At 25.4% G+C, this 12,502-nt stretch overlaps 2 protein-coding genes across 2 annotated transcripts in view; one reads left to right on the forward strand and one right to left on the reverse strand.

The window, feature by feature from the left end:
* LOC127291539 (uncharacterized protein DDB_G0284459-like) overlaps window positions 1–12,502 on the forward strand; it is a 309,035-nt gene that overhangs the window by 279,321 nt on the left and 17,212 nt on the right. The gene's annotated exons all lie outside the window — the stretch shown is intronic.
* Window positions 38–8,789, reverse strand: LOC127291538 (uncharacterized). The gene is made up of 6 exons (XM_051320721.1): window positions 8,782–8,789; window positions 5,824–6,002; window positions 5,688–5,723; window positions 5,487–5,570; window positions 4,903–5,055; window positions 38–132 (listed from the first exon to the last, which is right to left on the reverse strand). Exons 1-6 carry the CDS (start codon window positions 8,787–8,789, stop codon window positions 38–40), a joined length of 555 nt encoding a protein of 184 aa, XP_051176678.1.

The following is a 12,502-nucleotide window of genomic DNA, read 5'->3' on the forward strand; positions in this document are numbered from 1 at the left end:
TTCAATTCTTCAATGATTGCTGTACATACTTGCGGGACTATTCTTCCAATCGACTGTTTTGAAATCCGAAATACATATTGTAAACTTGAATATGTGTCTCCTGTTGCCAGAAAACGTAAAGTAATGGCCAACCTAATTAAAGAGTAAAAATATTAAAGACATAAAATATTGAGAAAATGAAAAAAGACCGTTCAAAAAATATTTCGTGGAGCGAAAGAAATTTTTTAAATGATTATAATGTAATTTTTTAAGGAATTATAATGTAAATACTTACCTATCTTGGACTGATATAGGATTTCTAAAGTATGTTTCCTTTTTAGAGATTTTTGATCCTATTTTGAGTAGTAAATTTTCAAAATCTGTTGGCGACATTCGAGTAAAGTTTTTGTAATGTCCACTAATGTGCTGAAATTTTAATGTGGTTAATAATGCTGAGCCGGTTCGTTTTTTATACAGTTCTGTACACCACCAGCGGGGAGATCTTCTTTTTTTCTTTTTTAATTTATTTAAAATAATTCAAGCACAACCGAAAATGAGCGATATATTTTCAGAATCAGACATTTTCACTGCTCTCACGAAATGTACTTTGCGAAGTATAGTCAACAACTGAGAGAAATTTTTTGTAGTATTTCTTTCACAGGTAATCTACATGTTATACCTGTAGTTTTTCCCTTTACCAATGTTCTTCCTCTAGGACAGTATTGGGATCTGACATGGGGGCGGGGCCTAAAGCAATATGGCGTAAATTGGGTAACACTTTTAGTGAATTTACATGGGATGCAATAGAACAAAAGGGGCGCATGAATATCACATAATGATCATTTGATAGAATTATCAATATTTCGGAATTCTTTGTTTAAAATTGATATTTACCAGAAATCAATTAATTCTAATTACATTTTAGATAAAATTTGATGCCAATGAAAACTTATTTGGATGATTAATAATGTTGTAGAATTATCTCTTGATCGAATTAATATTTATTTGAAAGATAATATATCATTTTCAAACCGCGAACTTGTAGTTAATTGAATTTCAATTATTGCGAATTTTGAGAGAACAGAGATTATGGATAAAAAAATATTCATGTGTAGAAATGTTTGTGCACTTAATTATGATTTAGAGGAATTTGTAGGATTTAGAATATTCTGATAAGAGCATATCTATTTAACATGATATCCAATTGTCAAAATTTTAATACAATTACTTATTATTTAAAAGAATTTTAATTCAACCGAAATTCCATTAAATAGTTTTCATATGTAGCAAAAAAAATAATTAATACAAATTTTTGTTACTAGAAAGTGTATTTTAGTGAATTTTCATTTGATTATATTTTTGGGAGACATAATTTTAAATGACAGTAAGCTGCTTACAATCAAATTTTTGTGTACCCGACTTTGAATTTATTAAAAGTTTTATTCATAATAATTATTAATTGAAATAATATTATTTTCTCAACATAAAGATTAAAAGAATGAAAAAGATAATAAAATGTTATGAGAAAGAAATTTTATTTAAAAAAAAGTATATTCAATATAATTGTTGGTTAACACAATTTATTTTAAGTACAAATTTTATGTTATATATGTAATATTTAATGAAAAGTTTATTTATTCAAATTCTCATTTAGTTTAATTTTTTAATAACCTAACTAACATGTGAATAGATTTTTGCTTAAATTACTTTATATTTGACATAAGATTCATATCGTCAAACTTTCATATGACCAACATTTTATTAAATTAAATCTTATTTAACACTATTGCAATATAAACGAATGTTTGTAGGGTCAGTCGGGGTAAATCCGAACGGGGGGTAAATACGAACGCTAATTATTTCAGCTTAATTAAAATTTTTAAAAATAAGTTCGATATGAGAATTTTTACCTCAGATCCTCTTGAAGAGATTCTAAGTATTATCCCATTTTTTGTTTGTTAATTAGCAACAGCATAAACAAAGATAACAAGTATTGCAAAAAAGATTGAAAATCAAAGATGACACTCTTTCAGTATTTTGTCTCGTATTTGAAGAAAAAGAAGCTAAAAATTCATTTTATTATTTATAATTGTTTGTTATGAATACTAGAACAGAAACTATATTTGATTTTTGCCTTCTGTAAAATTTTATTAATAATATCAGACCGTTCGTATTTACCCAAGAAAATTGGAAAACTGGGGTAAATCCGAACGGTATTTTTAATAATTTTTTTTTACATCAAAGCCACACAAAATTGTTTTTATTTGATTACACTATTATTTTAACATTATAAAAGTACATAGAAAAAAGTTTTTCTTTCTATACGTATCCTCGTTAGTAATTAATAAGCAGAAACTTAATCTCTGTTCTCTCGAAGGAGTGTTTCAATTTTTTTGTCAAATGGTTTGTTGAAAAAAGTTTTTCAGGATCTTAATAAAATTTGGTATTCTACGGTTTTTGGGGTCGCTAATTACCAATTTGAAGTCAGTTTTTCAAAATTCAAAATGGCGGACGAGAATTAAAAAATTCATTGGATTCGCTCGAAAATTGTTACTCGGGGGGTTTCAGGGTTAGCAAATTTGATCATTTTTAAAAATAAGTTTTAGGAAAGTCCGCCATTTTGAATTTAAAAAATTTGACTTTTATTTTTGTATTTACATTCAATCACTCCAAAATACTTTCTGTACCAAGTTTTGCAAAAATCCGTTATGATTTGATAAAGTTATTGAAGGTTTTAATTGTGTAATGCATTTTAATTTTTAACCTGTTTGATTTTTGTATTTATATATGATGCATTATTACATAATAGGTTTATTATCGTATTTTTTTGAGTTTTTATATAAGTTTAACAATTGCAATACTTTAAATTTATTTTCCCTAAGATTTTTCTGAAATACAGTGGCGTTCGTATTTACCCCCATATTTTAGGAAAGTTGCAAAGTATCGAGGTAAATACGAACGCTAAGTTTCCTGCGATTGTAATTTATCAAAAATTTTTTCTACCCCATAAAATTGTTCTATGGAAGTAAAGTAACAACTTCATGCACCAGAATACCGGAAGTATTTTTTTTTAAAGAAAAAACTTATGTTATTGTTGAAACTTACTAAAAGCGTTCGGATTTACCCCGGTTGACCCTATAACTGAATTTTTGAATAATCGAACTTTTATTTGATAAAATTTTTAACTCACCAAAATGTCAAATAATAGAATTCAATTTAAGGTACGAGTTTCCACTCAATGTTCAGTTTGTTTTTGGTCGCTTGCTAATGCAGATAGCGCCACGTATAGTTTCTACAGTGCATTTTAAATGTGCGTGAAATTCAAAATAGTGAAATTATATATTATTACAAGGTAAGTGGAAAAATTTGAAATTTATAAATATTCTTTTGTATATTTCTTTCATTTTTAATGTATAATGTTCTAAACGATTTAATGATTTAAAACTTTTATAATTAGTTATTTTAAATGACATTCGATCAAAATATATATCTTATCATATGAGAAATTTTACCTTTAAATTTTATACGATAGATACCGTGACTCTGACGAATTATGTATTTTTCTTCTGTTTTTAATTTTTTTTTAAATATGTCAAACCAATTATTATAAATGAAGATAATCATTGTACAAAAATTATTGTGAAAATATTATTCAGTTTAATTTTACATATAATAATATTAAAAATGTGAATAAAAAAATTTTATAGATCTAATATTATACAATAATGTATTTTTTTCAATGAAAAGAATAAAATATTAATACAGGAAGTAAATAGGGACGAACTTTTAAATTTTCTAAATTAATTTTATATGAATTATAATATAAATATCAGATTTGTTTCATTAAAAAGTAATTGTTTTAAATCAGATACAATGTTGTAATAATATTTCTATAAGAAAAATTTCCATTTATTCAATTTTCTCTTAATTGAATTGATTACTCATTTGAAGTTATTTTTAATTTTTCATAAAAGACAATAGATTTTCTTAACATTTTATTTAAATAATCTTTGATAGTTTTCTAATGTAGGGTAAATGCACTAATTACTGCGCGATTCGAGTCAAAACACCTGTGAAATAGAAAATTCGACATTTTGATTGTATAAAGTAAATTTAAGACTTATTAAACTCAAAAGCTTATGTTATTTAGATATTAAAAAAAATTAACTTTATAAAAATCAATTATTTTAACAAATATGAGAAATTAAAACTAATAGCGTAATTTTCTGTTACCGCGCGTTTGTATCTGTTTCGGTGTGTCAATTTCGGTGACCAAAATTACGTGTATTTTGAAGATACTATGCCCATCGTAATTGAAGCCAATGGAAATCTTAAAAATCTTTCAATTACGGTGAGGGAACAAATTTGATCTCAAATAATTAAATTAATACGTAATTGTTTAAATGTGCATCTTTTTTAGTAATTGTATTAAAAAAAAAGATTTAAATCATTTTTTAAAATTATTTTGCAACAGTTACATTAAATATAAAAGTAATTTATTTATTTATTAATATACGGGACTAAAAAGAAATTTACCATTTGTACATATAGTATTTAAATATTCAAATAATTAATAATAATTAATTAATTTAATATTTTACAATAAAAAAAATTATACTAAAATAATTTTTTTAGCCACCTTTATTTTTATATACTCTTTATTTGTATCTCTTCCTATTTATTTAAAAACTAAAAAAGTATAAAACGTCAGAAATGACAAATTCTACTTAAATAAATATCACAGATACATAAACAAAAAATAAAATTAAGTCCAAATGTTTCTATACCATGCCGATGAATTATGAGCCAAAAGTTTTGAACGTTGAAATAAACGAAATTTTTTTGTAACTTAAAAGTACTTAAAAGCGATAAAATGCTCGATTTAAACATAAACCCTTATTATTAAAAAGAACTCTGCCCTACACATTGGGCATGTTTGTTGAGGTTGTTCGGAATAGGTCTCCTTGCAAGTGTCACAAATAGCTAAGTGTCCACAGGGCACAAAGCAATTAGTAGATGCAGTTTCCCGACAAATGCAGCACATGCTACCCTGATTTCTCACATCACCAACAAGTTCTGTAAATCATAACAAATATTTCAACATTTCACATTTAACGAAAAAAATAAAAAATTGTATCAATCAATATTTAAGACCAAATTTTGGTTGAAAATAATTTTTGTGCAATTTATACAACGAAATTCTTCAAAATTTGACAATTTTAATTTGAACCTTCTTATAACTCCATTTATTTTAACTAGAAATTATTTGAAATGAAAATTATTAATGAATTTAAAATAAAATTGTCAGACCAATTCTAGTATTTGAATTTACCCAGAAAATTCGTTTTTAAAAACAGTTTTATCATAAAATATCAAATAGATCAAATAAGCAATTTTTTAATTAACATGAGTTGAAAAAGAGGAAAAGTAAAAAATAATAATGATTGTACGTCTTTTAGTTGGTTTTTTTGGAAAAAATATCTATTTTCTTAAATAATAATAATTACCTTCATCTGAAGAATCTTCACCTACATCATTATCGCTTTCAGAGTTGATAATTTCATTTTCCATTGCTTGCGGATTGACAGAAACTGTAAGAAATCAATTGTTTATTAATAAAATAACAGGCTTATTACTGTAATTATGAAATTTCCAATCAAACAAAAATATCAATTCAAATTAAACATATATTATATTTTTATTCTTACCTTCTGGTTGATCGAACGGATAAATGTTTGCATAATCTATGAAAAGAAATAAATATTTTTTAAATTTAATTTTTTTGACTGAGAACAGAGGATTAACTATAAAAAAGACAAACAATATGTGAATAAAATAAATTACCTTGGTTGATCAGTTGAAATTCATTGTTTTCACGAATTGTGTTGTCACTTAAATAAAGAGCAAGAAACTGAACACATTGCTCAGATGATAAATAGCTAAACTGCAAAAGAACTTCAAGTGGAGAACGGTTTTCCAAGAGAAATTCGTTCCATGCTCGTTGGAGTTTACATTTCCTTATTCTGGTGAAAATTTTGGAACATACAATGTGATTAATTTGTCCTCCCTCAATTTTGATTCTATCTTTTCGGGACTGTTTTTGCAGGGAAACTATTCCTTCTGTAAGTTAAATAATATACATATATTATTTCTACTCGATTTTAAACTACAAAAAATTTGATATCATTAATTCTTAACAATTTAAGGATTTTAGATTTTTATATATTTATTGTATGTTCATAACCTTTTGAAAATTTCGTTATGTAAAAATACGTATAAAAAATCTGTCTTTGAGTTTAAAAATTCGTCTAAAAAATAATTGTTACTAATGAAATACTTTAAAATATAAATTCTAATTACTGATGATAACGGAAAATTCATGCATCCTGTATTGTTTTATTAATGTATTTGAAATTTATCTTACTCAGGAATTTCCAAGGCTGAGGGAACTTTCCCACCTTGTTTTCTAGGCGATTGCAATATTTTTCCAAACAAAGCGAAGAACGACTCAAGCTCCTATGAACTGAAAATCGTTCTGGCGTAACCGTTGTGATCCACTCTCTCTCGAATGTCTGATTAAACAATTGCAGAAGGTTTGAATTTTCATCGTTCAACACTAATTTTAATGCAGTAAATGTATTAACTATTATTGCTGCAGGAAGAAAAGGTAAGGCAAAAATAGAGAGAAGAAAAACTTTGACTTGGTTGTTATCATCTTCCTCAAATAAGAAATGGTCAATCCTTAATAACTCAATTAGTTTGTAGATATTCTGAAAATTAGAATTAATTGATAGTAACTCAGCAGAAAACCATGTTCTTTCCAGAAACGTTGTTAAAACGTTTTTAGAACGTTTCATTGGAACATTTTTTGGCAAACATGTTCACCAAATGTTTCAGAACATTATATGTCGGATGTTAAACGTTTTAAAAGTGTTCTTAAAAGGTTTTTAGAATGAACATGGTTTCTCACCCACTGAGTGAGCTTGAAATATTTATCAATATAATTTTGATTACTTACTAAAGATTATTACATAAGATAAATAAGAGAGAAGCTTTGGTAATTTAATTAAATGACATTTATAAAAATTGGTCCAATTCAGTAATTTTGAAAAATTGTAATTTTTTTCATGTATTTCATTTCGTTTCATTAATGGTCTAAGGGCAGTGGATTTTTTTAAATTTTATTTTAAAAAAGGCTTTCACTTTACTGTCAAAAAATATATATTTAAAATTAAGAAATATTGATATTTCAAGCTAATTCACAAAATTGTAATTTTTTCTTGTTTTAAATAGTTCGGAGTTATATGAGAAAATTTATTTAGTAGCATTCTTATTTAACAAAATTGTTGTCAGAATCTATAATTTAATAAATTTTGATTTAATAGAATTATTATTCTATCACGGTTTATTATGAGAACGCAATGCTAAAAAGACGGAGAAAGTAAACATAATTTTTGGTGATTTTAAAAAAAAGGGAATAAAGTAAGAAAAAAGGATATTATACTATTATGTTAAAAAGGAAACCAACTGTGATCCCTTTAATACCTAATAATAATTATTGCTCTTATAATTTTTACCTCTTGATAATAAAAGAGAGTTCCATAAACATTTGATGCCGGAAAAACTTCTCGAATACTTCTTTGTAGAAAATTATCAAAATTAGTGAAGGCAGTAGCAATTGAAAATTCGGGGATGACTTCTCGTACCCCTTGAATTATCGCTGTGTAAGCTTCTTGGCTTTGTGCGTTGTTAATTGCCCATGCACACGGAATTGCCTAAATGTTAATGAAACGTGATTAAAAAATAATAATAATAAAATAAATAATTAATGTTAAAAAGTAATTTTTCAAGAAGAAACACTTTTTGATGAAAGAAAATGCACAAGAACAAAATGTAGGCCTAGGATCTATTTTAAGGCACAAAAAACGTTATTTTAGTCGATTTACATTCCCAAATGGACGATTTTTTTATTTTAAATAGATTTAATGAGTTAATAACTATTTTACTTTAAATAACTACCGTCAATCAGGGCTATTCTGGTACACCAAGTACAAAATTATAAATAATTATTATTATGCAAAAATTAATTTTCTAATATATGAAAAACCCCGTTACTTCAATTCAAAATATCTTAAAAACAATTATGGGCCTTATTAAGTTATTTAATTTACCTAAAAAAAGTTAATTTGAAATTTGTTTAAAATATCATGCTTAACTTCAAAAAAATTCAGTAATTATAATAAAATCACTATTACAATAACAATAATAATAAATGTTGAGCATTTTTTAAAATTATTTACAGAATATGTAGTTAAAAGTTTTAATACAGTTTAAGTCAATGAAAAAATGATTTATCAAGATAATTGAATTTGTTAAATATTTTATGAGGTTAGTTCCACAATAGGCAAAATTCTATCGTCACACGGAGAGAAAAAATGGGCCTTTACAGCATACATAGATCCATGCTGTTAAGGCCCGTTTTTTCTCTCCGTGCATGAAGACGATTTTCATAACAAAACGATGAACACACATCATTTTTCTATTGTCGACAATCTTTTTGTTTTGAAAATCGCCTTCAAGACGATACGATTTTTTCTATTGTGGAACCAACCTCAAAATTACGGAAATTAATTTATTTAAAGAAGAATTTTAGTTTAAAAATTGATAAATATTAATTATAACAATTAATAACGTAATATTATGAAAATGTCACTTATAACGCCAAAATAGTATAGGATTAATTATTTATAAAATTCATTGCAAAACATTATATGCTAAATTTTATTAATAATCCATACTTACATATCCATTCTTCACGACAATAAAAGACAGAAGCTGTTCGCTCCAAATAGACGAGGGTATAGATTTTTGTGAAATGTGTATGTAAAATTGAGCATTTGTGATTAAATCTCTTGAAAAGTTAGTGTCAATTATGACAACAGAAACAGAGGTGTCAGTTCCTGTGACGCTTCTAATATGTAAACGTTCATTTTCATAACTTGAAAGATGCCTCCACTCCATCGAATTTGCTATTTCGTTAAAATCACGTAAATTTTCTGGTACTCTTGGGATCCTACTGTTAGTCCATCTTAACATAGTAGGATGAATTGATGGAAAAGGAACTCCGCGCACAGCATTTTCATGACTAAATATGTATGAAAATAGTAATAAAAATTTTCAATATTACAACATGTTTACGTATTCAACTATTTTTTTAATTTTGACAGAATTAGGCAATTTCTTCTTCTTTTTAATTAGAAAAATTAGCTTTTTCCAATATAATAATATATGAAAATTAAATTAGGACAAAAAGGGAAAATGTAGTGGTGGCAGAGTTTATGAATAAAGATAAAAGAAAATTATAAAAAAACAGTAAGAACTTTTGAGTAAAAAAATTATTTTTATAATTCAAAACTGTCTAGTAATTTATTATAAATTATATAGAAGTTTTTGTTGAATCCTAAAATTTTTCGTACTTTTTTTATTTAAAAGCTTCATTGTAACTTTATTATTTAAAAGGACCATCCAGAAATTACCTAACGTAAACATTTCAACTACTTATTAATTCATATTTTTTGTTAATGTTACTAGACTCCACAATAAAAATAAAAAATTTACTTACAATTGACGAAGATTATTGTACACATTTCGAGGAGTGTTATTTTGCCTTGTAACACTATTAAAAAGTTCGTTTCTAAACGATAATTCTTCTCCAAATCTTTGATCAGGAAGATGGCTATGAGTAACAGATAATCCAAATGACCCGTTTCGACGGATAAGGCCCCTTCCTGGGCATTGTCTGGTTCGATGGAATTTACAAATAAGGTAGCTAAAAGTAAACACAAAATTCTAAAGAAATTTTTTTCTTTTGAGATTCAATTCTCAAATTCAAAACACCTTTTTATTATTAATTTTATTGTTATTATTTTTAATTCATTATTATTAAATAATATAATCACAAAAGATAATCACAATAAATATAATCACAGTTCAACAGTTACTTACGTTATCCCTCCTTTCTGTTGATTTTGTGTGTAATAATGTCCTTCGTATAAATACAAACTTCTATGTGGACCATTATTTATTCTTTGAATTCTTTCTGGTCTATAAATTTATTAATTACAATTTTAATTTTTAATATTTTTAGTTATATAAAGTTATAGTATATATATATATATATATATATATATATATATATATATATATATATATATAGGTATATATATATATATATATATATATATATATATATATATATATATATATATTTAAATTCGGTCAAACATATTATTTTCTTGTTCTGTAGTGAAAAAAGTGATACGTATTTTTTTATTTTTTTCTGAAAAATTTTCTAGTTATAAATTTTTAAAGTTTCAGTTTTTTCATTGTAGACCTATTTTCAATGGCTTTTCAATAATGTTAACGAAATTTTTTTTTCATTTTTTATTAAAAAAATAATTATTATTTATAAACAAATTAAGTTTTTTAAAATTTGGATATGATTTTTTCTTAATTTTTTTTTAACAAACCTGGAAATACTAAGAAGATTTTGCAAAAAAATTTAGAGTGGACCGAAAAGTTTTATACGTTTAAATAAACATTTAAACACAGCGCGCAGCAATTTGGGCATTTTTGAAAATTAAAAAAAATTGTAAAATTGTTAAAAATTATTTTTTTCATTTTTCATAGTGAAATATGATTTCAGGTTCCAAAAAAATTTTTTTAAATAATTTTTAACAATTTTTTGTAATTTTCAAAAATGTGCAAAATTTAAAATTGTTAAAAATTAAAAAAATTTTTTTTGGAACCTGAAATCATATTTCACTATAAAAAATGAAAAAAAATAATTTTTAAAAATTTTACAATTTTTTTTTAATTTTCAAAAATGCCCAAACTGCTGTGCGCGGTGTTTAAATGTTTATTTAAACGTATAAAACTTTTTGGCCCATTCTAAATTTTTTTGCAAAATCTTTTTAGTATTTCCAGGTATGTTCAAAAAAAGTTTTTTAAAATCATATCCAAATTAAAAAGAAACTTAATTTGTTTATAAATAATAATTATTTTTTTAATAAAAAATAAAAAAAAATTTCGTTAACATTATTGAACAGTAAAAGAAAAAATACTTATAACATACAATTTATGACTGAAAATTTAATTTACTTTTCCCTGAAAAACTCGTAAATAATAAAAAATGAATATCCGGATCAAATAACTCGACCGACGCTCGGACGAACGCTCTATTACCAGTCAAGTAGCAGTGACAGCCTGTGGGCGGCTCACTGCTACCCGACTACCATTAGAGCGTGCGTCCGAGCGTCGATCGAGTTATTTGATCCGGGTATTCAAATGTTTTCAATAGATACAATAAGTTGGTAAAGTTTCCAATAAAATATTTGATCTTATCAAAATGTGAATTTAGAGTAAACAAGCTTTATAATTTACTTAATAATGTACTTTCTCGATCTTGGGTTAAAGAGGTTCAACATATTAACCTATTAAAATTATAAGAATTGCATATAAATTACAAATATTTACTAACTTTTAAGAAAAATACAAAATGTTTATTATTTATTATTTAACAAGAAATTTTAATTCAAAATAATTTTTTTCCAAAATTGTATCCGTCGAATTTGAGTATAATAAATTTTAAATATATTTTTAGGTCTGTTAAAAACTACTTTTTAGTTTGAGGTTATGTTAATGAGTTGAACCTCATTAAATATTTAGTTTCATGACTTTATGAAACCATTCTTTTATCAAGAAACAAGCTTATTTCCGTTAAAAATGCTTTCTTTCCTCTTTTGATATTATAAATTTGCTGGTATATTTTAAACAATTTTCTAATACCCTTTTTCTTAAAAAATATTTCAATCAGTTAACATAAAAATGCATCTTTTTATTCACCCTTAAATTTTGAAAATTATTTCAAAGAAGTGAAATTTAGAAGCTAATACTTATTTTTCGACATAAACATAAATAAAATACAACAAATAATAACATAAATCTCATTATTCAGAAATTATTATATTTGCAATATGTAAATTAATAGTTACCTATTATTTTCATTTCGTTCCATGTTTTTTTGCTTTTGAGAAGCCAAGCTTCTTGAGACACTTTCCTCTACGTTGCCAGAACGGAAAAGACCGAGTTTTGTACATGCAGGATTGTCTATCATTGCACGCAGCAGTGTTGCTTTTTCGGCGCTCTTATATGGCAACGTCGCGAAATTCATCTTACGAATGCGTGGAGTGGAGGAACTCTCTCCCTCAGTACGTTCTACAAGTTCACACTGTCAAGGCCTATATCCAATAGGATTCTAACAATATACGCAACGCATGTTGTTAAGATTCCATTGGAGAAAGGGCTTCAACTCTTTTTTTCTGTACATACTTTTTTACAATCATGTAGATTGACAAATCAAAATCAAGAATTCTAAGGGAATATTTACATAAGCCTGATTAATGGATGATTAGCAGATTAGATTTAAACCAATAAGAGAGCAGTTTCTTGTAGTTAATTATTT

The sequence above is a fragment of the Leptopilina boulardi genome, unplaced genomic scaffold (genome assembly GCF_019393585.1).
Source record: "Leptopilina boulardi isolate dan_hultmark-lab unplaced genomic scaffold, ZJU_Lbou_2.1 LbouV2_140, whole genome shotgun sequence".
NCBI lineage: Eukaryota > Metazoa > Arthropoda > Insecta > Hymenoptera > Figitidae > Leptopilina > Leptopilina boulardi.

Bases quoted from the DNA above. Each gene is read 5' to 3' on its own strand.
- LOC127291538 (XM_051320721.1), bottom strand. The intron at 5,724-5,823 runs GTAATTTATTTT...TTCTTTTCATAG, and splicing joins ATTTCAACTGATCAACCAAG to ATTATGCAAACATTTATCCG. The intron at 133-4,902 runs GTAGGGCAGAGT...CTCTTTAATTAG, and splicing joins TCAACAAACATGCCCAATGT to GTTGGCCATTACTTTACGTT.